Here is a 21,416-nt window from a genome sequence, read left to right as displayed (position 1 = left end):
TCGCATAAATTCGCATTTGTTAGAGCCAGATTTAATGTGTTCCCCTCAAATGTGCTGAGCAATAGATTTTCTAACGGTAAAACCTCTGTTTTATGCGCATGTGACAACAAATCAATAGAATCCCTCTATCATATCTTGTTTAATTGCCCCTTATACATTGTTCCCCGATCAAGGATCCTGAGTTCAATCATTCTGGAAATTGCTGCTAAACCACCTGAATTACATCTAGCTTATCTACTCCAGGACATTGACTCTTATAGAACATTACAAGTTGCTAGATTCCTGATTTCAGTTCTTTCATATAAAAGAGTGCATTACTATAAAAAATCCAGTAAACTCTATGCACCATCTTTATCTTCAAGGCCATAACACGGTACATCTAGAGATTGTAAGTAATGTGAAGGAGATCATGCGTTGAAATATTTTAGTTGATATTTTAGATTGTAAAATGCTATTTTATCTATTGATTTGTTTTACCTTGTGGGCTTATAGCCGAATAAAGTATTATCTAATAATGGGATAGTAGTTTTCGTAGCCAATGGCAGCTGCAATGGAGAAGGGGTGTAAGGCATGGGAAAAACCAGCTCAGCATCGTTGTACCATTCCCCCCACCCCACCGTATGGTCATTCTCTCCTCTGAAGCTCACATTTAAAACCTTTCACAATATTTTAAGAATGGCACGTTTCTAATGGTCTGGCAGGGGAATGCTACTGGTGATGGCTTGGGAGTGGAATGGGAAGCAAAAGATCTTCCGGACATTCCCCTTTGAAGAGGGCACGAGGGGGGTCGGGGGGGGGTGGTCGGAAAAGCCCCAAGGGCCAGATAGAATGTTCCCCATTCCTGCTGCAGCAGAATGTTGAATCCAAACAAAACACATTCAAATTCCACAAAAAGGGATCTCAGCTAAGTATGTGAGCTTCCTGGCAGTGTGGGCCATTCAAGAGTGGAAGAGGCTGCTTAGGAAAGATGGCGGACTCTCCTTTCTTAGAAGCTCATAAGCAGTGTTAGAAATTCAGATCTATAAGCTCGGTGTCAAATGGCTCCTTAAACCAAGGTTACAGTTGCCAAAACGGAATGCCTAGTTGCCACCCCCCAGAATACAACTTTTGGGTTTCTGAAATTCATTCCGATTGTGTGGATAAAATATAATGGATATGATCTTACAGGTTGTGGTACTGGTGTGTGAGAGCAGTCTAGATCCAAGGACCCCAGGGAGGCCCCTCCAGATGGTGGAGGCGACAGGAGCCATTCTAGCCCCCGGGCATCTTCATTTGGTCGCAAGGGGATGAGAGCCGGGGCAACGGGGGGCTGGTGAATTGTGAACGCTGCTTATAAGCAGGGGCTGGATAGTCACCACCTACAAGCAATGCTGCTGCTCCTGCAGAAATTCTCCTGCAGCAGCAGCAGCAGCAGCAGCAGCCGGGGGCTGGACTAGCTGCCTGGGAAGGGCCTTCCAGTCAGTCGCCCTTATTCCCACCCCTCCTTTCTGGAGTTCAGAGGTGACAATCAGATAACCAAAAACGCTAAATAAAAAAGTTCCCTCAGCTGGGTTACCTGGTGGCTCCATCCCAGTCATCTTATTCTGAACGAAGTGATTCATATCCGAGTCTATGTTGCAGTTCTCCAGGCTCACGCGGACCTCTTCATACAGCTGGGAGAGCGAGAAAGGGAAGACATGGGTTGGCTCCTGATCAGCACATTTTATGAACCAAAAACTTTAGCTTCTTTTGACACCAGTCATCTTAGTTCCTTCCTTGAAAATGGGTTTTTCTGAGGCTAAGATTCTAAGACTGTGGACAGAGCCTGTTGCAGCCTTAATTGTGATGAGGCTACTGAGCACCTTCAGATGCTTCATAAATAAATAGAACAAAAACATGTTTTTAGGAGGTAAGTTGCGGTTGAAAGTGTTGCGCTCTTCCTCAATGCTCTGGGCCATTTTGTTGTTTAATGGTTACTAGGAATCCCTTGGATCTCTTCTGAGTTTCTGGGATTCCCTTCCACTTTAGCCTCAGTTTTATTTATCTCCTTTCTATCCCACCCTCTTCCCTCCAAGGAGCTCAAGAAGGTGGTTGATAGCCCTCCTCCCCCCCCCCCACTGGATCCTCACAGCAACAACCCAGTAAGGTCGGTCAAGCTGAGAGCTGGCCCAAGGGGAGAGCTTCCAGGGGAGAGCTTCATGGCAAGGGGGGGCGGGATTCCAACCCTGGTCTCCCAGGTCCTAGGCTGACATTCTAACCACTAAACCACCGCTGGCGTGCATTTCCCTTACCTCATCGTCCTTCACGCACTGCATGGAGAGCTGGTTGCAATGGACCCACAGGGAATTCCGGAGAATGGTGATTCGGTCGCATTCCTGGAGCTGGAAGGCCTGTATCCATGAAGGACAAAGGGGGGTTCCGTGGGCTCCATGGTGTTCTGCGCCAGGGCCAAAGGTGGCAGCTTGGGCATTTGGCAAGGGGCCACACTCAGGAGGGGAGCCACGGCTAGGGGCCCCCGAGACCTGCTGCAGCAAGGTGGTGCAGACTCACGGAAGGGCTTTGCAAAACCTGGACCTGACCCCATTCCAACATGGCATGCAGAAGTCCCACATGTCAACACGGAGAATGCATATGCGTCAGTGGACCACGAAAGCTGCGGCTCATATTGAGCCGTGGATACAAAGTGCTTTCCAAATGCAAACCTCTTACCTCGCAAGTGCTGATATGCTCCTGCTCCCAGGCAGTCCGGGCCTGATCCAGCAATTCTATGTTCTGCTTGTACACTCTTTCTGCAGCAGCAGAAAAACAAATGAGAGGTGTTCACCAATGAGGTACAAGTCCCCATCCCATGATTAGGAATCCTCCAGGACAAAATACCCAGGACTTAAAAGAACAGGAAGACCCTCCTGGATGGCTGGGTTGCCAGGACCTGTGCCTGCCCCAGCAGTGTGGGGCACATGTGACCTACTGTAGGTCTTCTGGACAGTACCTGCTTCATTTGCTGCCTCTTTGCACTGCCTTGCTTTGGTCTGACTCTGAAATATAAAAAGAGAAGACTGTCATGGCTCTGCAGAAAAAAGAGAAGGGATGCTAATTATTGTAAATACTGGATACCCTTGCCAACACAAGAAGAGCCAAAATGGCCTCTCTAGTCCTGTTCTCACAATGTCCAACCAAATACCCAGACGGAAAACCCACAAGCAGGACTCAAGTACAAGAGCAATCTGCTCTCCACCTGCGCTTTCCAGAAACTAGTGTTCAGAAGCATTGCTGCCTCCAACTGTGGAGCCAGAGCAGAGCCCCCCCCCCCCGGCTCCCAGCCACTGACTCCTCCCATCAAGGTTTCTGGACATCCCTGCCCATTTGGCCAAGGCTGGCCCAGGAATTCCTCTGCAGCTGGCATTTCTCCCTTCCCATCCCAAATAATCCAAATCCTGGGACCTTGGGCAGCTCTGACACTGCCATTTATTAATTTCTAGGGTTTGGAGGCTTCCCCCCAAATCTGTAACAATATACAACATATACAGAGTACATATATCAGAGTTACAGCTCAAATCACCTCCAAACCCCACCCAGCCACCCTCAGTAGTTACCAAAATTCTTCCCATTAGCACAATATACAACACTATCAAAAGCCAGCCCATACAAGGAATAAATATACCATCTTTAGCATGCAAGCCAACTGACTAAAACAGCCAACCCAATCTGCACTGAAGAGGAACAGACTTATTATTCTTTTTGTGTTAGCGAATTCAATAAAAGGGTACCAGATAAATACAAATGGGTAATTTTCCTGTTGACCACGCAGACAAGTTTCTAACAAAGCAATCCTTGGGAACTGTGAATTTTGAAGGATAGCTGTGTTTCAGTTTGTATTAAAATACAGTGGTGCCCCGCAAGACGAACGCCTCGCAAGATGAAAAACCCGCTAGACGAAAGGGTTTTCCGTTTTGGAGGCACTTTGCAAAACGAATTTCCCTATGGGCTTGCTTCGCAAGAAGAAAGCCCATAGGGAAATCTCCGGGGACCTCTTTTAAATGCTAGCGGTGGGGAGCAAAGCCTTTCCCCCCCCCCCCGGCCTTCAGAAGAGGTCCAGGAAGGTCGGCGGGCGGCAGCGAAGGCTTTGCTCCACACCACCAGCATTTTAAAAGCAGTCCGGGATAGCAGGGAAGCGCTTCTCGCTATCCCGGAGGGCTTTTGAAGACAGGCGGGGGGAGCCAAGACTTTTGCCCCCCGCCTGCCTTCAGAAGAGGTCCTGGACCTCTTCTGAAGGCGGGCGGGGGGCAAAAGTCTTTGTCCCCCCTGCTTGCCTTCCTGGGGGCTTTTAAATCGCCCCGGGACAGCGGAGGAATTCCGCCCGCCAGCTGCCGCCCACCAGCATTTTAAAATCTCCGCTGTCCCGGGAAGGCAGGCGGGGGGGAAGCAAAGACTTTCGCCCCCCGCCAGCCTTCAGAAGAGGTCGGGGGACAGACTGTCCCCGGACCTGGTCTGAAGGCGGTTTCCATAGGAACACATTAATTGATTTTTAATGCATTCCTATGGGAAACCGTGCTTCGCAAGACGAAAAACTCGCAAGACGAAAAGACTTGCGGAACGAATTAATTTCGTCTTGCGAGGCACCACTGTACAGGCCAACCCAAATTTCTCCTCCACCTCTAGCTAAGGGAGAAATGACACCCTAGTTTCCCCACTGTGTAGGAATATTTCATCAGCTGAGTCAAATGGGACAACCCAGGAACCAGGGAACCAGGGAGAGCACCGCAGCGAAAAGCAGGCGTTTGCTGGAGGCCCAACGCCCAGCTGCTCCCTTGAAAGACCACTGAGATTCTAGGATACCTTTTCTGTTTGCTTTGGGTTGCCCACGGCACTTATCCTCTCCAAGGTCTGTTCAGCCTCATCGGTGTCTCTGCACTTCTGCTCATAAGACTTCTTTGACTGCAGGCAAAGATATAAATACTGTCGATGTGTTGTGAACCACCTTGAGATCAATGGGTATAGGGCAGTATAAATTTAATAAATAAAATGAATAAAAAATAAGTAAATGAGATTGGGTGGGACGCGGGTGGCACTGTGGGTAAAACCTCAGTGCCTAGGACTTGCCGATCACATGGTCGGTGGTTCAAATCCCCACGGCAGGGTGAGCTCCCATCGTTCGGTCCCAGCTCCTGCCCACCTAGCAGTTCAAAAGCACCTCCAAGGGCAAGTAGATAAATAGGGATCGCTTTCTAGCGGGAAGGTAAACGGCGTTTCTGTGTGCGGCGCTGGTGCCGGCTCACCAGAGCAGCTTCGTCACGCTGGCCACGTGACCTGGAAGTGTCTCCGGACAGCGCTGGCCCCCAGCCTCTTAAGTGAGATGGGCGCACAACCCTAGAATCGGACACGACTGGCCCGTACGGGCAGGGGTACCTTTACCTTTACCTTTAAATGAGATTGGAGGAGAGGGAGGGAGGGGGGGAGCTGGCGGCACGACAGCAGGGAATCCCCAGAAGCTGAAGGCCCTTCTTAGGATAGTGTCCTAGGCTAGTCCTACTCGGAATGGACTCACTGACGAACTTGGGCTCATTAATTCCTAGGGACATTAAAATGCATTGCATTTAAAGCCTGCATTGCGGCGGTTGGACTAGATGACCCTTGGGAATCCCTACCAATGTAGGATTCACTGTGATTCTGCTTTAGAGTCATGGCTTCCCCAGCGGCGGAGCATATGCCCGCGCTGCCCAGGGCGGGTGCACTCCTGAGGGGGGTGGGGCACAAAGGGTGCCCTCCCAGGCGCGGGGTAGCCACTGGGGTGCGCCCAGCGGCCGGGGGCGGAGCGAGTCGCCAATGCAGACATTCGGTGCACCGCCTGCCCGTGACTGCCAAATGTCACCCCCCTCAGCGAAAACACCCGGGGGGTCCGCCCCTGCCACACACCCCTTTCTATGCCCCCAGCTTCCCCCGAAAGGATTATGAGAAGTGTAGTTTGTTAAGAGAGCTAAGAGTTGTAGGGAGACCCCTAGTGCCCTCACAGTGCAGTCTAACAGTCAATCCCTCTTCAGCACACTGAACAAACTACAGCTCCCAGAATTCTTTGCAAGGAGCTAGACCACTTTAAAGGGGTATAATAGTGCTTTGAATGCATAGGGTGAATGTGGCCCAAGTGCTACTCAGAGAAGAACCTAAGTTAGTCCTGTCTAGTTCACCAACACAGGAGCCAGATATATGGAGAAATGTGACTCAAAGAAGTAGGAGGCCCAGGGTTCGCTCTGATTCTTTAGAAATACACAATCGCTTTGAAGTCCTCTCCCCTAGCATGGAAGACAAAGAGCAGACTCCATTTGAGGATCTCTCCCTCATTACAATCGATCAGGTATATTAAGACAAGCAGCAAAGTCAGTCCTCAGGGAATGTGCAGGCGACCTTGGAACGGACAGCTCACGGAAGAACCCCAACCAAACCTAAGAGGAGGCGTGTAGTGGTGATAGGGGATTCCCTACTGAGGGGAACAGAAGCAGTGATCTGTGGGCCTGACAAGATGTCTCGGGAAGTGTGCTGTCTCCCCGGGGCTAAGATCCAAGAAGTAACTGAACGACTGCAAGAAATCATAAAACCCACTGACAAATAGCCCTTCCTCTTGGTTCATGTGGGAACCAATGGCACTGCAAGCAATGGCCTCCAGAAGATCAAAAGAGACTACGAGGCTCTGGGCAGGAAATTGAAGCAATTAAATGCACAAATTGAAATCTCATCTGTCCTCCCAGTTGAAAGACGTGGCCCAGGGGGAGAGGGAAAAATAGTGGAAGTGAACAGCTGGCTTCGCAAATGGTGTAAACAGGAACGGTTTGGATTCTAGGATCACGGACTGCAGTTTCTTGAAGATGGACTTCTGGCAAGCGATGGCTGGGAGTTTGTTAAGAGGGAGATAGTAAAAGCACAACTTCAGGCAATACCAATGAGACGGAAACATGGAAGGTGCCTAAAGAAGCCAGGGTGGCTATCTAAAGAACTTTTAACTGAGTTAAGATTAAAAAAGGGTGTGTACAAAAAATGGAAAAGGGGGGAAACCACCAAAGAGGAATTCAAACAAATAGCCAGCACGTGTAGACACAAAGTCAGAAAAGCTAAAGCACAGAATGAACTCAGGCTTGCTAGAGAGGTCAAAAGCAACAAAAAAGGCTTTTATGGGTATGTTTGTAGCAAAAGGAAGAACAAAGAAACAGTGGGGTCACTCAGAGGAGAAGATGGTGAAATGCAAACAGGGGACACAGAAAGGGCTGAACTCCTCAATGCCTTCTTTGCCTCCGTCTTCTCCGATAAAGAAAACAATGCCCAACCTGAAGAATTTGGAGCAAATGATTCAGCAGAGGAAACACAGCCCAGAATAACTAAGGAGATAGTACAAGAATACTTGGCTAGTCTAGATGTATTCAAGTCTCCAGGGCCAGATGAACTGCATCCAAGAGTATTAAAAGAACTGGCAGATGTGATCTCAGAACCACTGGCAGTCATTTTTGAGAATTCCTGGAGAACAGGGGAAGTCCCGGCAGACTGGAGGAGGGCAAATGTTGTCCCTATTTTCAAAAAGGGGAAAAGAGAGGACCCAAATAATTACCGCCCAGTCAGTCTGGCATCAATACCAGGGAAGATTCTGGAGCAGATCATTAAGCAAACAGTCTGTGAGCACCTAGAAAGGAATGCTGTGATCACCAATAGTCAGCATGGATTTCTGAAAAATAAGTCATGTCAGACTAACCTGATCTCGTTTTTTGACAGAATTACAAGCCTGGTAGATGAAGGGAACGCAGTGGATGTAGCCTACCTTGATTTCAGCAAGGCATTTGACAAGGTGCCCCATGATATTCTTGTAAAGAAGCGGGTAAAATGCGGTCTTGACTATGCTACCACTCAGTGGATTTGTAACTGGCTGACTGACCGAACCCAAAGGGTGCTCATCAATGGTTCCTCTTCATCCTGGAGAAGAGTGACTAGTGGGGTGCCACAGGGTTCTGCCTTGGGCCCAGTCTTATTCAACATTTTTATCAACGACTTGGATGATGGACTCAAGGGCATCCTGATCAAATTTGCAGATGACACCAAACTCGGAGGACAGGATCACATTTCAAAACGACCTTGACAGATTAGAGAACTGGGCCAAAACAAACAAGATGAATTTTAACAGGGAGAAATGTAAAGTATTGCACTTGGGCAAAAAAAATGAGAGGCACAAATACAAGATGGGTGACACCTGGCTTGAGAGCAGTACATGTGAAAAGGATCTAGGAGTCTTGGTTGACCACAAACTTGACATGAGCCAACAGTGTGACGCGGCAGCTAAAAAAGCCAATGCAATTCTGGGCTGCATCAATAGGAGTATAGCATCTAGATCAAGGGAAGTAATAGTGCCACTGTATTCTGCTCTGGTCAGACCTCACCTGGAGTACTGTGTCCAGTTCTGGGCACCACAGTTCAAGAAGGACACTGACAAACTGGAACGTGTCCAGAGGAGGGCAACCCAAATGGTCAAAGGCCTGGAAACGATGCCTTATGAGGAACGGCTAAGGGAGCTGGGCATGTTTAGCCCGGAGAAGAGGAGGTTAAGGGGTGATATGATAGCCATGTTCAAATATATAAAAGGATGTCACATAGAGGAGGGAGAAAGGTTGTTTTCTGCTGCTCCAGAGAAGCGGACACGGAGCAATGGATCCAAACTACAAGAAAGAAGATTCCACCTAAGCATTAGGAAGAACTTCCTGACAGTAAGAGCTGTTCGACAGTGGAATTTGCTGCCAAGGAGTGTGGTGGAGTCTCCTTCTTTGGAGGTCTTTAAGCAGAGGCTTAAAATGTCAGGAGTGCTCTGATGGTGTTTCCTGCTTGGCATGGGGGTTGGACTCAACGGCCCTTGTGGTCTCTTCCAACTCTATGATTCTATGATTAACTTCAATGGGTCTACTCTGAGTAGCATCCTAAAAATCTACGCACCTCAATGGATCATACCAAGGTCAAAGGTGGATTCTGGACAGGGTGGCCAGTGTCTCTGCATGGGGCATCAACAGGGCACCGCAGCTATAATGCGGTGCAATGAGCAGAATGGAAGGAGGGAGGCAGGGTTGCCAAATTTTGGGCTCACTCAGGGCACCACTGTAATTTTAAAGTCTGCCACTGCCAAAGGCCTCTTTCCCATGGTGGCCATGGGAATTTCATAATCCCATGTTTGGAGGGCAACTCTCTCCCTCAGAGGAGACCCACCGGCAAGAAGGGACTTCAGTCACTCATGCCTAGGTGACCTCCATGGTAAGGGGCCCCCTCCTCAGCCTGATTAAAGCAATTATTTAGGCTGTGGTGAAATACCTGTGCTCTTGAAGCTCATTTCTTACCTCCATGGTCTTCTTGTACATTGAGAGCTTGTTCTTGTGCACTCGTTCCATTGTACTTTCATACTGCAGGAAACACAGAAGATTTACAACTCTTGTCCCCCAGCAAAAGAGCTTTTAAGCTGGGGCTGCCCAACATCTGGAATTTCCTAGATAGAACTGGGATTCGGGGCAGAAATTGCTGAAATGTCTGGGAAAATCCAGACATATGCAACCCATGTTGGAGGTCTATATTTTGACAAATTTCCTTAAAAATAGCTTAACAACTTTTTCTGCCCCCTCCCATAAAAAAAACCTTTGGATTTTCCCTTTTTGAAACTGGGCGACCCAATTTTAAGCTCTCTGCCTTGCTTGGATTAAGTTTGTGTGATTTCAACAAGCCTGCCTTCAACCGTGCAGAGCTGAAATAGTGCAAGTTAAAGACACATCAGATGCACTCTTGCTGCATTCACACAATTCCAGACGATTGGTGAACCTTGGAACACCACTTCAAACAGACAAAACCCCTGTGCACACTTCAAAACAGAACACAGGCAAGAAAAGCAGGCAGCGCCCGGCCCACCACCAAACAAGTAAAAAACCAAAGCATAAAAAGTAAACATTTGGGGATCTGACTGACACAGCGCTTCTCCTTGTGCTCTGGCTGTCTATTTGTCAGTAGAGCCAATAGGGCAACATCCTCAGAAAGCCCTTCTCCACAGTTAAACCCAGCGGCACTTATCACCTCCATTCAGGAAAAGCGGAGAGTTAGGATACAGCCTGTCTGTCAATCACATCCAATATATTAATGTCTCTCAAACATCAGAGAACCATTTACAGGGATGCTGTCCCTAAGTTATTGGGCGAAGTTAAGTCCCTTCGTACTCTGATCTGCAGCCTGGAGGGACCTGGGTCAGAATTCACAAACTGGAGAAATGGCAGCACGTCTTTGAAAAGAAGCCCCTCAATATCTGATGCAAGTTAGGCTTCATGGAAGGTCAAAGTGCACACGATGGACACTTTCTTTCTTTCTTTCTTTCTTTCTTTCTTTCTTTCTTTCTTTCTTTCTTTCTTTCTTTCTTCCTTTCTTCCTTTCTTCCTTTCTTCCTTCCTTCCTTCCTTCCTTCCTTCTCCCTAAAGTTTTCTTTTTAAATGAAAAATAGCCAAGGAAAGCTGGAATTGGAAGGCATGGAGTGTTGGGAGAGGGGATTTGTTTAACCATTTCCCTCCCTGTAGTTCCCCCCAAATTTCCCCACCAGATCTCTTCCTTCTGAATGAAAAAAGCAGCTTAGAGAGGAATGTAAGCAACCAAAGGGAAACAGGAAGGGGGAAGACCAAGTTGTTCTGCCTGTTTTCTCTACTTCTGATTACAGCCTCCTTCAGCTTTTTCATTTGGAAGAAAGAGCTACAATTCCCAGCATCCTTAAACTATAGTTCCCAGGATTCTTTGGGTGAAGTCACATGCTTTAAATGTAAACGCTGAACGTCTTCAAATGTATGGGGTGGATCTGCCCTTCCAAGAATCACAGCAGTGCCTGTCATGTGAAGTTTGGCTCTCAGTCTGACTGAAAGCACAAGAGACAAACTGATTTCACTGGGATTGAGCTGCAACAATTTTAGGTGCATCAGGCCCTGCAGGGTTCTTGTTTTGTTTAGAAAGTATATTTCTACATTGCCTTGGCTGATTTAGCCTTTTAAATAATACACAGGTGTGTATAAAATAGATGAGCAAGAGGAACAAATGAGATTTCTAGTGCATTTGCCCCTTTCAATTATGCACCTGTCCCTTAAGTCTCAGATATATTTTAAAGTTAATTGAGACGACAGTGGAAAACAGGGCAGCCAGAGGGGAAAGAGATCCTTTCCTATTTCCCAAGCAGACTTGAGATTCTGTAAGGTGACTCAGGAGAGGGCCTCCAGCACCTTCGTTTCTGCACTGCCACTATCATCCTGGGTCCTCAGAATGAATCCCAGGCAGGAATAGGGAACCTGGCCTTTCAAACCTCTTTGCACCTCTGGCCACTGGCCATGCTGGCTGGGCAAGAAAAGTGTCCCTGTCTCTTTTGCTTGGAGGAAAATAAGGCCACCCTACCCCGCTGGGCCTGGGTGCATCAAACAGACTGCTGCTAACTCTCTTGCTCCACAGTTGATTCCAGTTTCTGCTCTCTGAGACTAATGATTCTGGAGAGAAGGGAACGGGCAAGGCTTCTTTAAAGGCCATGTCTGCCTGTGATGCCTGGATGCATCCTCTGAAAACAAAGAAAAATTCTCTCTCTCTTTAGAACTATTGTCCTTTTCCCACTTGATGCAGACTTAATCAACTGAAAAGCATATAGTTAATCAACTAACCTTCTTTAATTGGGTTATGGTCATTATCATCACCATTCATATTATTTATGCAGTAATTAATATTCATTTTCATTATTAATGATGGTGATATAAACATCTTCATAATCAATAATATAATACATAAATGTCTTTGCTGCTGCTCTGTGCCTTTGCTATCTAGTTGGGGAGCCAACTGTTCACTCCTCCTGGGGGGACCATTATGCCTCACCTTTTTCCTCTGCTCCTTCTGCCTTTCTCTGAATTCTTCCAGGCCCTTCAGCTCCTCCTTCATCATTATGGCCAGCTGGATGTGAGAGTTCCCAATACTTTCAATTTCTGCAGAAAATCAGAATGCAGAGTTTGTCCAGATGAAACTTCTACACAGGAGCTGAGCAATCCCACCTTTGCAGGTGACCTTTCCTTCACAGTCACAGTGAAAGTATCCTTAGCCAGCATGAGGATGTTCACTCTTGGTGTGTCTGCTCAGCATTGCTGGTCTTTGCGTACAAACTGACAGCATCTCTTATTCCCAGTGAGTAAAGTAAAATAAGCAAGCTGCACAAACACACTTCAAAACTAGTGCCTGATGGGGCACTTTCAACCTGCCACTATCACATCTCGGAAAATTCAGGTTGGGCAATTAGTGCGGATTGAGAGGTCTTGCACAACAAACCCACTTCCCCAAAACAGATTCGGTTTTTTGCAGTAACAAAAGTGATGAGGAAATACAGGAAAGGGTGAAATAATATTTCCTTCAACAGCGCTTTCTAACCTCCCTACAGACAAATCAGGGTGAATGCTCATTAAAAAGTTGGCATTGTCCTCCTATCACCCTGCAAATGAATCAGGATGGCTTGAAGCACAAGTATTTGTAACTAAGCACACCAGGGACCCTCCCACAAGTTTCCTTCAGGAGAAACCAAGCCTAGGAAAGTGCTTTGCCCCCGGAGCTTCTCACTGCTGAGAGGTTTGTAGTGTGTGTTGTTACACTTCAAGTGGTCAGAGACTCTAGGGATTCCATAATATTAATTATTGTACTCTCCTTCTGTCTCTTTTTCAGTTGCCAAGCCAATAATTTTCCGCATTTATTTTGGGATTCCAAGCTCTTTTTCAGGGTTCAGATTCCTTAGAAAGAGGGTCAAGGGACACTACAGTGTCTTTAAGCTATATGGTTTTGTTTAAACACATATACCACCTGGGCATAGGATGGAGGGACTTGCAGCGTTAACACCCTGAAATATCTTACTTCCTCATTAGGGTTCCATGGGAGCCCCAAAGTCCAGCACAGGTTCAGCAAAAAGCAAGACATGCCTCTGTGTCCCCACCCACAATTATGTCCATTGTTCTTCTGCCTACCGGCCAAGGTGGGGGCCTGGGGGAAAGACACAGCGCGACTTCTTAGGGTATACTAAATTGTGGACTTTAACCAGCCCCAGTCATCACCTTAACAAAGGAACTGGTTTGGCAAGCTGCTGCTTTCTCAGATACAGGATCCCAGGTTTGGGAGGGCCCCCAGGGCCCCATCCAGACTGACCCCCCCACAAACTCATAACAATCCATTAGCATATGAGCTGCAATAAAAACAGTTAACACACTCTAATGCTGCACTTAAAGGGATAAAAACACCCATCTGCAGTGAAAGTAAACTTCTTACTGGTGGGAGATGTGTAAAACCTGCTCTCTTAATCTGCAGCCTGGCTGGCCTCTTCCTCTGAGTAACCTTAGATGTTCTGCCCTTCCACAAATTACTCTCCAAGTGGAAAAGGGCAGCGAGAGGAGCTTCCTTCTATACTTACGTTGCTTTAGGATTTCAAATGAAGCTTTCAGAGTGCTGAGAAGGAAGAGATAAAAGGGCAGTTATTTTTCTTACAGATAGAAATAACAAAATAGAAGAGTCCACAGCCACTGGCTTCATCATCCAGACTGCCAACACAACAATCACAGCTGAGGAACACAGGAGGAGCCTGGCTGCAGGATCAGTCCAGAGGCCCATCCAGCCCAGCAGCCTCCGGAACACAACAAAGAACCTGAGCGCAACAGACTCACTTTCTCCCCACTTGCGATTCCCAGCAACTGGAGCTCACAGTGGTGGCTGGTGCCCTCTGGGACTGGTAGGCAGCAAGCTGGGACCCCAGCAGAAGGTGGCGCCAGAGCCTAGGGCAAGCAGAGCCAGCTAACGCTAGTTTTGCCCTCTCCTCCTCCCTGCCAAGTTCTGCAAGGCCGGGCAGATGAGGGCTGGCCGGAGGCAGAGTGACTTTGGACAGCCTCCATGGGGTATTCAGAGGCCGGTTGTCTCTAGCAGTGGAGGTAGAACATCCTTTTCCTGGCTAGTAGCCATGACACGAGTGGCACTGTGGTCTAAACCACTGAGCCTAAGGATTGCCAATCGGAAAGTCAGTGGTTCGAATCCCTGCGACGGGGTGAGCTCCCGTTGCTCGGTCCCTGCTCCTGCCAACCGAGCAATTCGAAAGCACCTCAAAGTGCAAGTAGATAAATAGGTACCACTCTGGTGGGAAGGTAAACGGCATTTCTGTGTGCTGCTCTGGTTCGCCAGTAATGCTGGCCACATGACCCGGAAGCTGTACGCCGGCTCCCTCGGCCAGTAAAGCAAGATGAGCGCTGCAACCCCAGAGTCGGCCATGACTGGACTTATCCGTCAGGGGTCCCTTTACCTTTAGCCATTGAGAGGCATATCTTTTGTGAGACCTTTAGCTGGGATTCCAGCATTGCAGGGCTTGGACTAGATGACCCTTGGAGTCCCTTCCAACTCTATAATTCCATGATTCCACAACCTGATCAAGCCTCTTAATGTCTACACACGCAGCAACCACAAGTCAGACAGATACTGTAGACCAACTCACAGAGAAAAGATGTGTGAAATCGATTTCAGAATATCTTATAACCCCAGGAACAAATTTTCTACCTATCTGCCAACTGTCCTAACCTAAAAGCTAACTATATTCAGTATAAATCACTAGCATTTATAGAGAGGGAGAAAGAGAAAGAGTTGGCAAAAGCAATTAAATGCTTAGTGGAGCAGTGAGCTAAAGATTCTTTTGAGCTTTATGTGCCTTTCTTATCAATCCAACCTTATCTCCAAACAGCTCCATTTCTTATCATTTTTACTGGGATTTGTGTGTGCGCATAGCAATTTTCTGATCCGTATCAGTGTGCTGGAATGTTACAAAAGCAACTGTGATAATGGATCTGCCTTTTTTAGTGCCTGAAAAGAAATCCGAGCCAATTACTGGTCATTGAACTCCTATATCTTAATTTTCCCTCGCTTCTCCGGCTTCCTTCAAACGAAAACAGGTAGCCCATAATAGAGTCCATGACGATGTTTCTTGGCCGCCCTCTTGTGGCATCGTTCCACCTTCTGCTTAAGACTCCTTAAGTCCTCTGGACAGCGCTTCTCCAACCAAGGGGCCTTGGACCACTTCCAGGTGGAGCTGAGGGCTGCCGCCGCCACCGCCTGCCTAGCGCCTCCTCGCTTGCCCAGCCGCCCCTCTGGCTGTGCCACAGCCTTCAAGTTGGACCAATGGCAGCGCCAGCAGCTCTTTGTCTGCTGAGCAAAGGTTGCCAGGAGGCAGAGGGGATGAGAGGAAGAGGACGGTAGGAAAGTCTCCCACCACTTCTGAGGGGAGAGGCCCTAAGGAGGGGTCACTGGGAACTGTAGTGCAGTGTATTAACCTTATCCCAACTATTAAATTTAAGTAGTGCACATATTTCCAAATCACTAGTAATCCCCTTAAACATCTGGTCCAAAATCATTTTAGTCATTTGAGAAATATCTATCGGAACTAAAATGCCTAGATATGTTACAACATCTGGTCACCAACAAAATGGCCAATTAGTGTATTAATGCCCATTGGCATTAATTTAAATTTTGACAAATTAATTGTATACCCTGAAATTCTATCAGCATGATTAAATATTTTGATTAATACCAATATGGATGTTCCAAGTCTACTAATAAATAATAATAATAAATCGCCATCCTGGTTCTGGGGAGTTTGTCACATGCCTTTCCCCCAGCCGGACTCATCTCTGCCTTGTGTCCTCCCTCCTCTCCTGTTTCAGCTTCTGCCTCGGTCTGGACTTCTTTCTGCCCCAGACTCCCCCTGCTCATTAAGCCCTGTGACATTTTCAGCTTCCGACACCTCCTCCTCCCAGTCTTCTTCCTCTCATTGTCATCTCACCCCCAGGCTCTGAGCCTTCCTCCCTTGGGGGCTTGTTGCTCCCCGCATCCATCCAGTTCAAGACAACTTCATAAATTCTTGAGGAAATCCACCTTTTTCCAAAGTAATAAACATAACCTCCTAATATACTTTGTCAAATGCTTTTTCAGCATCTAAGGAAAGAGGTGCAGCTGGATCCATTCTGTTATTGTTTAAGGCCACCAGATCAGTTACCAGTGTTATGTGATCAGTACCTGACTATGCTACATAAAACCCACTTGATCCCTGTGCCTGAGTTCTACTAGCTAAAATCACGGTTAGTACAGTGGTACCTCGGGTTATGAACTTAATTCATTCCAGAGGTCCATTCTTAACCCAAAACCATTCTTAACCTGAGGCGCGCTTTAGCTAATGTGGCCTCCTGCTGCCGCACAATTTCTGTTCTCATCCTGGGGCAAAGTTTGTAACCCAAGGTACTACTTCTGGGTTAGCGGACTTTGTAACCCGAAGTGTTTGTAACCTGAGGTACCACTGTATTTCAATATCTATAATTTACACAGTTGGTGTGGTCTTGGCCAGGCTTCGATTTAGTAGGACTATAAGCACCATACATTGAAAGAGACAAAGTGCCTAATCCAAAGCCCTTTTCAAAACAAAAAAAATTCCTTCCAGTAGCACCTTAAAGTCCAACTAAGTTAGTTCTTGGTATGAGCTTTCGTGTGCATGCACACTTCTTCAGATGCATGCACACGAAAGCTCATACCAAGAACTAACTTAGTTGGTCTTTAAGGTGCTACTGGAAGGAATTTTGTTTTGTTTTGACTATGGCAGACCAACACGGCTACCTATCTGTAACTGGAACCAAAGCCCTTTTGTTAAACACAGAGAAGCTTAGAGGTCAAAAGATCTGGATGAGTTTCATACCATTCTGCAGAAAAGAAATCTTGTCCCCAGCACTTTCTCAGTACTTGTTTTATGAATGACATTCCTAATTTCTTCCATCTGTAATGGTTTTGCAAGAATCTCCTTGGAGTCTCCTTCTTTGGAGGTCTTTAAGCAGAGGAGTGCTCTGGTGGTGTTTCCTGCTTGGCAGGGGGTTGGACTCGATGGCCCTTGTGGTCTCTTCCAACTCTAGGATTCTAGGATTCCTTTTGCTACATGTGATGCAGCACAAACAGGAGTGTGCTGATGCAGTAGATGTGTGCAAACGAAATAGATGTGAGATTATGCTAAGCTGTGAAAGGAACTATAGCTGCCCAAACCATGAAGTGTGAAGAGGAGGGGAAGGTGCTTTTTAAAAACATGATAAAGATCCGTACGTTCTGGACATCTGTTTTGGAGTCAGAGCAGAAGCTACAGGAGACTTGATGGCCCAGGCCGCAGGCCGATTGCACAAGTCTTAGAGCCCATCCGTGAGCCCTGTTACCCTCGCCCTTTCTGCATTCTCCGTGCCATTTCTCCTTGCAAGACTGAATCTTCATACGTTTGCAGAGTGCAATTGCAGGGAAGATAGATACCGAAACCTCCCCATTTGAAAGACAGGAAGTGAACACTGAAGATGTTGAACAATGTCACTCACTCTTTGGGGACTGTTTGTTTCCCAGTTGCCTAGGGAAATATAATCAACTTCTCTCTAAAGACCCATCCTCTTAACAGGAACTGACTCTGGCTTTTCTGAAACTGGGGCTGGCTTTGCCTGCCGATTCAGGCAGCAGACGCCAGAGAGAGGGGGCCATGAGGTCCCTCCTAAGTGAGCGGGAGAATAAAAGGGGAACCACTGGAGAATCAAGCTGAAGGCCAAAATTGGTTAGGAATTATGGCAGATTACAGTGAGAGTCTGGAAGAAGAACCTGGCCCTCCTGTTGAGTTAGATATGACATGGAAGGGTACCAGCTAACAGTAAAAGATTTCCTGGATCTTCCCTATCCAGTCTAATATGCTAAGTCACCTTTTCTGTATAGCCAAAGCCCCAACACTCTTCCCATTGAAACTCAGTGCATAATATCTCCTGTGTTGCACAATTTATATACAATCAGCCACAAGCAAAAACAATATTATGTCCTGGTATATAATGTTTTGCCTTGTCTCCAGAAAAAAATGGCACTAAAGCTAACTCAAGGCCTTTCAGAATGCCCACTTGTCAATCGCCTGATGTCATATGCTGTCAGGTGAGTCTTCCTTCTTCCTTTGAAGGTGTGGCTCTGCTTCAAGATGTGCCTTCAACTCTCGATTCTTCCTTTGCAACTGTGAGTGTATTTTGAATTTGGCTCTATTTTCTGTTGCTGCAGGGCAAAAGGAAAAAAGGTGCCAAATGCTAAAAGCACAAGATTCTACCAATATCTGGAAAGGAAGAATCTGGAGCAGGAAAAACCAGCAGCTCATCTCCAGAAACCTGTACATTCTGCATGTTCACACTAAGCCAAATTAGCTGTGATTTCTGCATTGCATGGGGGGGGGGGGGGTAGGAGCAGATGGCCCTTTATGCCCCTCCCAACACTACAGTTCTTTGCTTCTATGTTTTGGCTTAGCATTGCATTCAAATCAGCTTGTGTTGTGAGAGTACCCCACCTTCTATGCTCATCTGCAGGAATATTACACAAGCTCAACACAGGGAATAGGACAGCACACTTAGTTATGGCTTCCCGTGGATAAGTGCATAATGCCTAAGCCAGACATTGCAGGGATCAGGTGTGCAACCAGGGATGGTCAAATCTGCCAATTCCACTTTCTTTTTTTCTGTATTTAAGTTCAGTTCTCCAGACCAGTTTGCAATAAAAAAAGAGTCATCCTGAAAATTCATCAACATTTTAGCACAATTTTTTCCAAATATACACTTTTTTGTATGCAATTTTGCCTAACACAATGCATTTCAGTATATCATTTTCTCTAATATGTGCATTTTATACACACTTCACCCTAGTATATGCATTTATAACGCTTTTATACTTGTTGGAAGTCATCCAGAAAGGCTGGGGCAACCCAGTCAGACAGGCAGGTACAAGTCAAATCATTCTCATTCTCATTCACACTCCTTGGCTAGAGAACTGCACTGCAGACTTCAGAGGCCTGCTAATTCCAAGGGAATTAGCTGTGCTTCAGCTCTTCTCTTATTCCGGAAAGTACATACAGTGGTACCTCAGGTTACAGATGCTTCAGGTTACAGACTCCGCTAACCCAGAAAGATTACCTCAGGTTAAGAACTTTGCTTCAGGATGAGAACAGAAATCGTATTTGGTAACTTCAGCTTTGAGTGCAAACTGAATCGATTTCTCCCCAGGATTTCTTTGCAACAAACAGGAAATGCACTAGCTGGCTCAAGAGTACATTTTTGCTCCTCATCTGTAACTATGATTCTATATAAAGCCTAGCACAGGAAGTCTCTACAAAGCATAGCTATTTTTCCTGCTAACATGAGTCAGAACTTCTAACATGAACTGGGTTTTGCATTCTGAATCTATTTCTTAAGGACTGCAGCACAGTTGTGACACTCCAAAAGGCTTGGCTACCTTTTCTGATTTTGCACATGGGAATTCACGAACACATGTTGTGACAAAGCGTAATTACAAGTTACAGTGGTACCTTGGTTTAAGAACAGCTTAATTTATGAACAACTTGGATTAAGAACACTGCAAACCCGGAAGGAGGTGTTTTGGTTTGTGAACTTTGCCTTGGAATAAGAACATGTTTCGCTTCCTGTTGATTGTGTTCCATTTGTAAATTGAATCCCACACTGCTATGGGAAAGCATGCATTGGTTTAAGAACAGACTTCTGGAGTGGATTAAGTTCATAAACCAAGGTACCACTGTCTTGACAGTGAGTTTGAGCCAAGGCACCTTTGCTTCAATGGGGCAGAAGACAAGCAAAGGAGGCCCTGGATCTTTGGTGGAGAACCTCCTGGTCTTTCTGTGTAGCCCTCAGGACTCTCCGCTAGGCATGCCCGCTCCCCAGACCACCCGCTCCTCTACTGGCCCCGATCCCTAGGCTTTTACCCAGCTGGCATGTGTCCTTGAACTGGGACCATGCCACAACTGAGGATGGATTGAGGATGTTTTTGGCAAAACGTTCTTGTTTAGTCAAGCCTACCTAGATATGTAAGCTTGACATGTATGTCATGTAACATTTGATATGTCATTTAACTAATAATAATGTACAAGCGACTCGCCACTTACGCAGGGGTAGCATTTCGGGGACCCATGCACATAAGTGGGGTGTCCACTGCAATACATACAGCTTCCCCCCATAAGCCCTTGGAGTCTTTAAGAAATAGGGTTTATTCACCTATTTACACCTTCAGTCTGCGTGGAGGAAGTGCAGATCTCACAGCAGGGTCATCTCAAGAGAGGCTTTTCCCCTTAGCAGTGCAGTCCTGCAGTCCAAGGCATCTCTCCCAGCCAGCCAGCCTGCAGCTAGCCTACCCAAAGATGGAGTCCAGTCTTTATTCTCTCATTCTTCTTCCCTGAACACCCTACTAAAAACTCTTTTCCTGTCATCTCACACCCAGTTACCCTGGCAACCTTCCAAGCTCCCAGTCTCTGTTCACACCTCAGGGCAAGAAGGGAGGACAGTTCTTTTGCATTACCAGTGGCCTCCATGGCCCTCTATTGTTCCTTAATGGCCCCTGCTTGACCAGGCTGTTTGGCAGAGGCTGGCCCAGGAATTCCTCTGCAGCTGTTATTTCTCCCTTTACATCCCCAATGATCCAAATCCTACCATTTATTAATTTCTAGGGTTTAGGTAGGCGATCCCCCTCCCAAATCTATGACAATACTGTACATTGGTGTGAAAAAGTCACATAATCATCAAAATTTTGCAACTTGTTTGTGTAACCACTGATTGTGTAACCACTATTAATTAAAATCAGAGGTACCGTATTTTTCGCCCTATAAGGCGCACTGGCCCATAGGACACACCTCATTTTTGGGAGGGGAAATGAATAAAAAAAAAATTTCCCCCCCCAGGAGCCCGAAGCACGGGGAGTGCTCTGCACCCCGCCCCGTGCTTCGGGCTGCTGGCTGCTGCCCCAAGCCTCGCGCGCCCGGCCGGGCACGCAAGGCTTGCGGATAGCTTCCTGAAGCGTGGAGAGGGAGAGGGGTCGGTGCGCACCGACCCCTCTCGCTCTCCAGGCTTCAGTGAAAGCCTGCATTCATTTTTGGAGGAGAAAAAGTGCGTCCTATAGGGTGAAAAATACGGTACTTTGCAGTCATTGCTATCATTCAAAAGGACTTACTTGATTTCTGTTTGGCCTCCTGCCTTCCGAGCAATTTGAACCAGCTCCTTCCCGTACCGCTCTTCTGCTTGTGCCCTGCAAAAAGAGAAGAAAAAACTTCATTATTTGAAGTTCAAAGAGTATCAACGCCCATATATTTTGGGGTCTCTTGCCCTGACAGGCCTTGTACTGGTCACTATTTGGGTACATTAAAAACAAGCCTATCAAAGTAAGAAAAGGGAGTGGTGCCAGCCAGTATTGGAAAGGGGCAGGTGCACACCCCATAAACGAAGACAAAACTGAATGGGATTCTTGCAATAATTAAGAACTGATGCTGGGAGGGAGAAGTAGGTGGGATTTTCCAAAAAGGCCACATGGGCAGTTGTGCTGCACAG

The 21,416-nt window shown here is 46.9% G+C and overlaps 1 protein-coding gene across 2 annotated transcripts in view; it reads right to left on the bottom strand.

Moving 5' to 3' along the window:
• PSTPIP1 (proline-serine-threonine phosphatase interacting protein 1) overlaps nt 1-21,416 on the bottom strand; it is a 48,453-nt gene that overhangs the window by 9,572 nt on the left and 17,465 nt on the right. For both annotated transcript variants that reach the window (XM_081925715.1, XM_081925716.1), the window contains exons 3-11: nt 21,043-21,117; nt 13,433-13,467; nt 11,866-11,972; nt 9,333-9,395; nt 4,816-4,914; nt 2,969-3,014; nt 2,689-2,768; nt 2,271-2,369; nt 1,556-1,652 (exon numbers count right to left, since the gene is read on the bottom strand). In XM_081925715.1, coding sequence (XP_081781841.1) covers nt 1,556-1,652; nt 2,271-2,369; nt 2,689-2,768; nt 2,969-3,014; nt 4,816-4,914; nt 9,333-9,395; nt 11,866-11,972; nt 13,433-13,467; nt 21,043-21,117 — 701 coding nt within the window. The remainder of the gene's footprint in view (nt 1-1,555; nt 1,653-2,270; nt 2,370-2,688; nt 2,769-2,968; nt 3,015-4,815; nt 4,915-9,332; nt 9,396-11,865; nt 11,973-13,432; nt 13,468-21,042; nt 21,118-21,416) is intronic.

This window comes from Podarcis melisellensis (genome assembly GCF_964234715.1).
Source record: "Podarcis melisellensis genome assembly, chromosome: 9".
Lineage (NCBI taxonomy): Eukaryota > Metazoa > Chordata > Lepidosauria > Squamata > Lacertidae > Podarcis > Podarcis melisellensis.
This window is presented reverse-complemented; position numbering and strand designations above follow the sequence as displayed.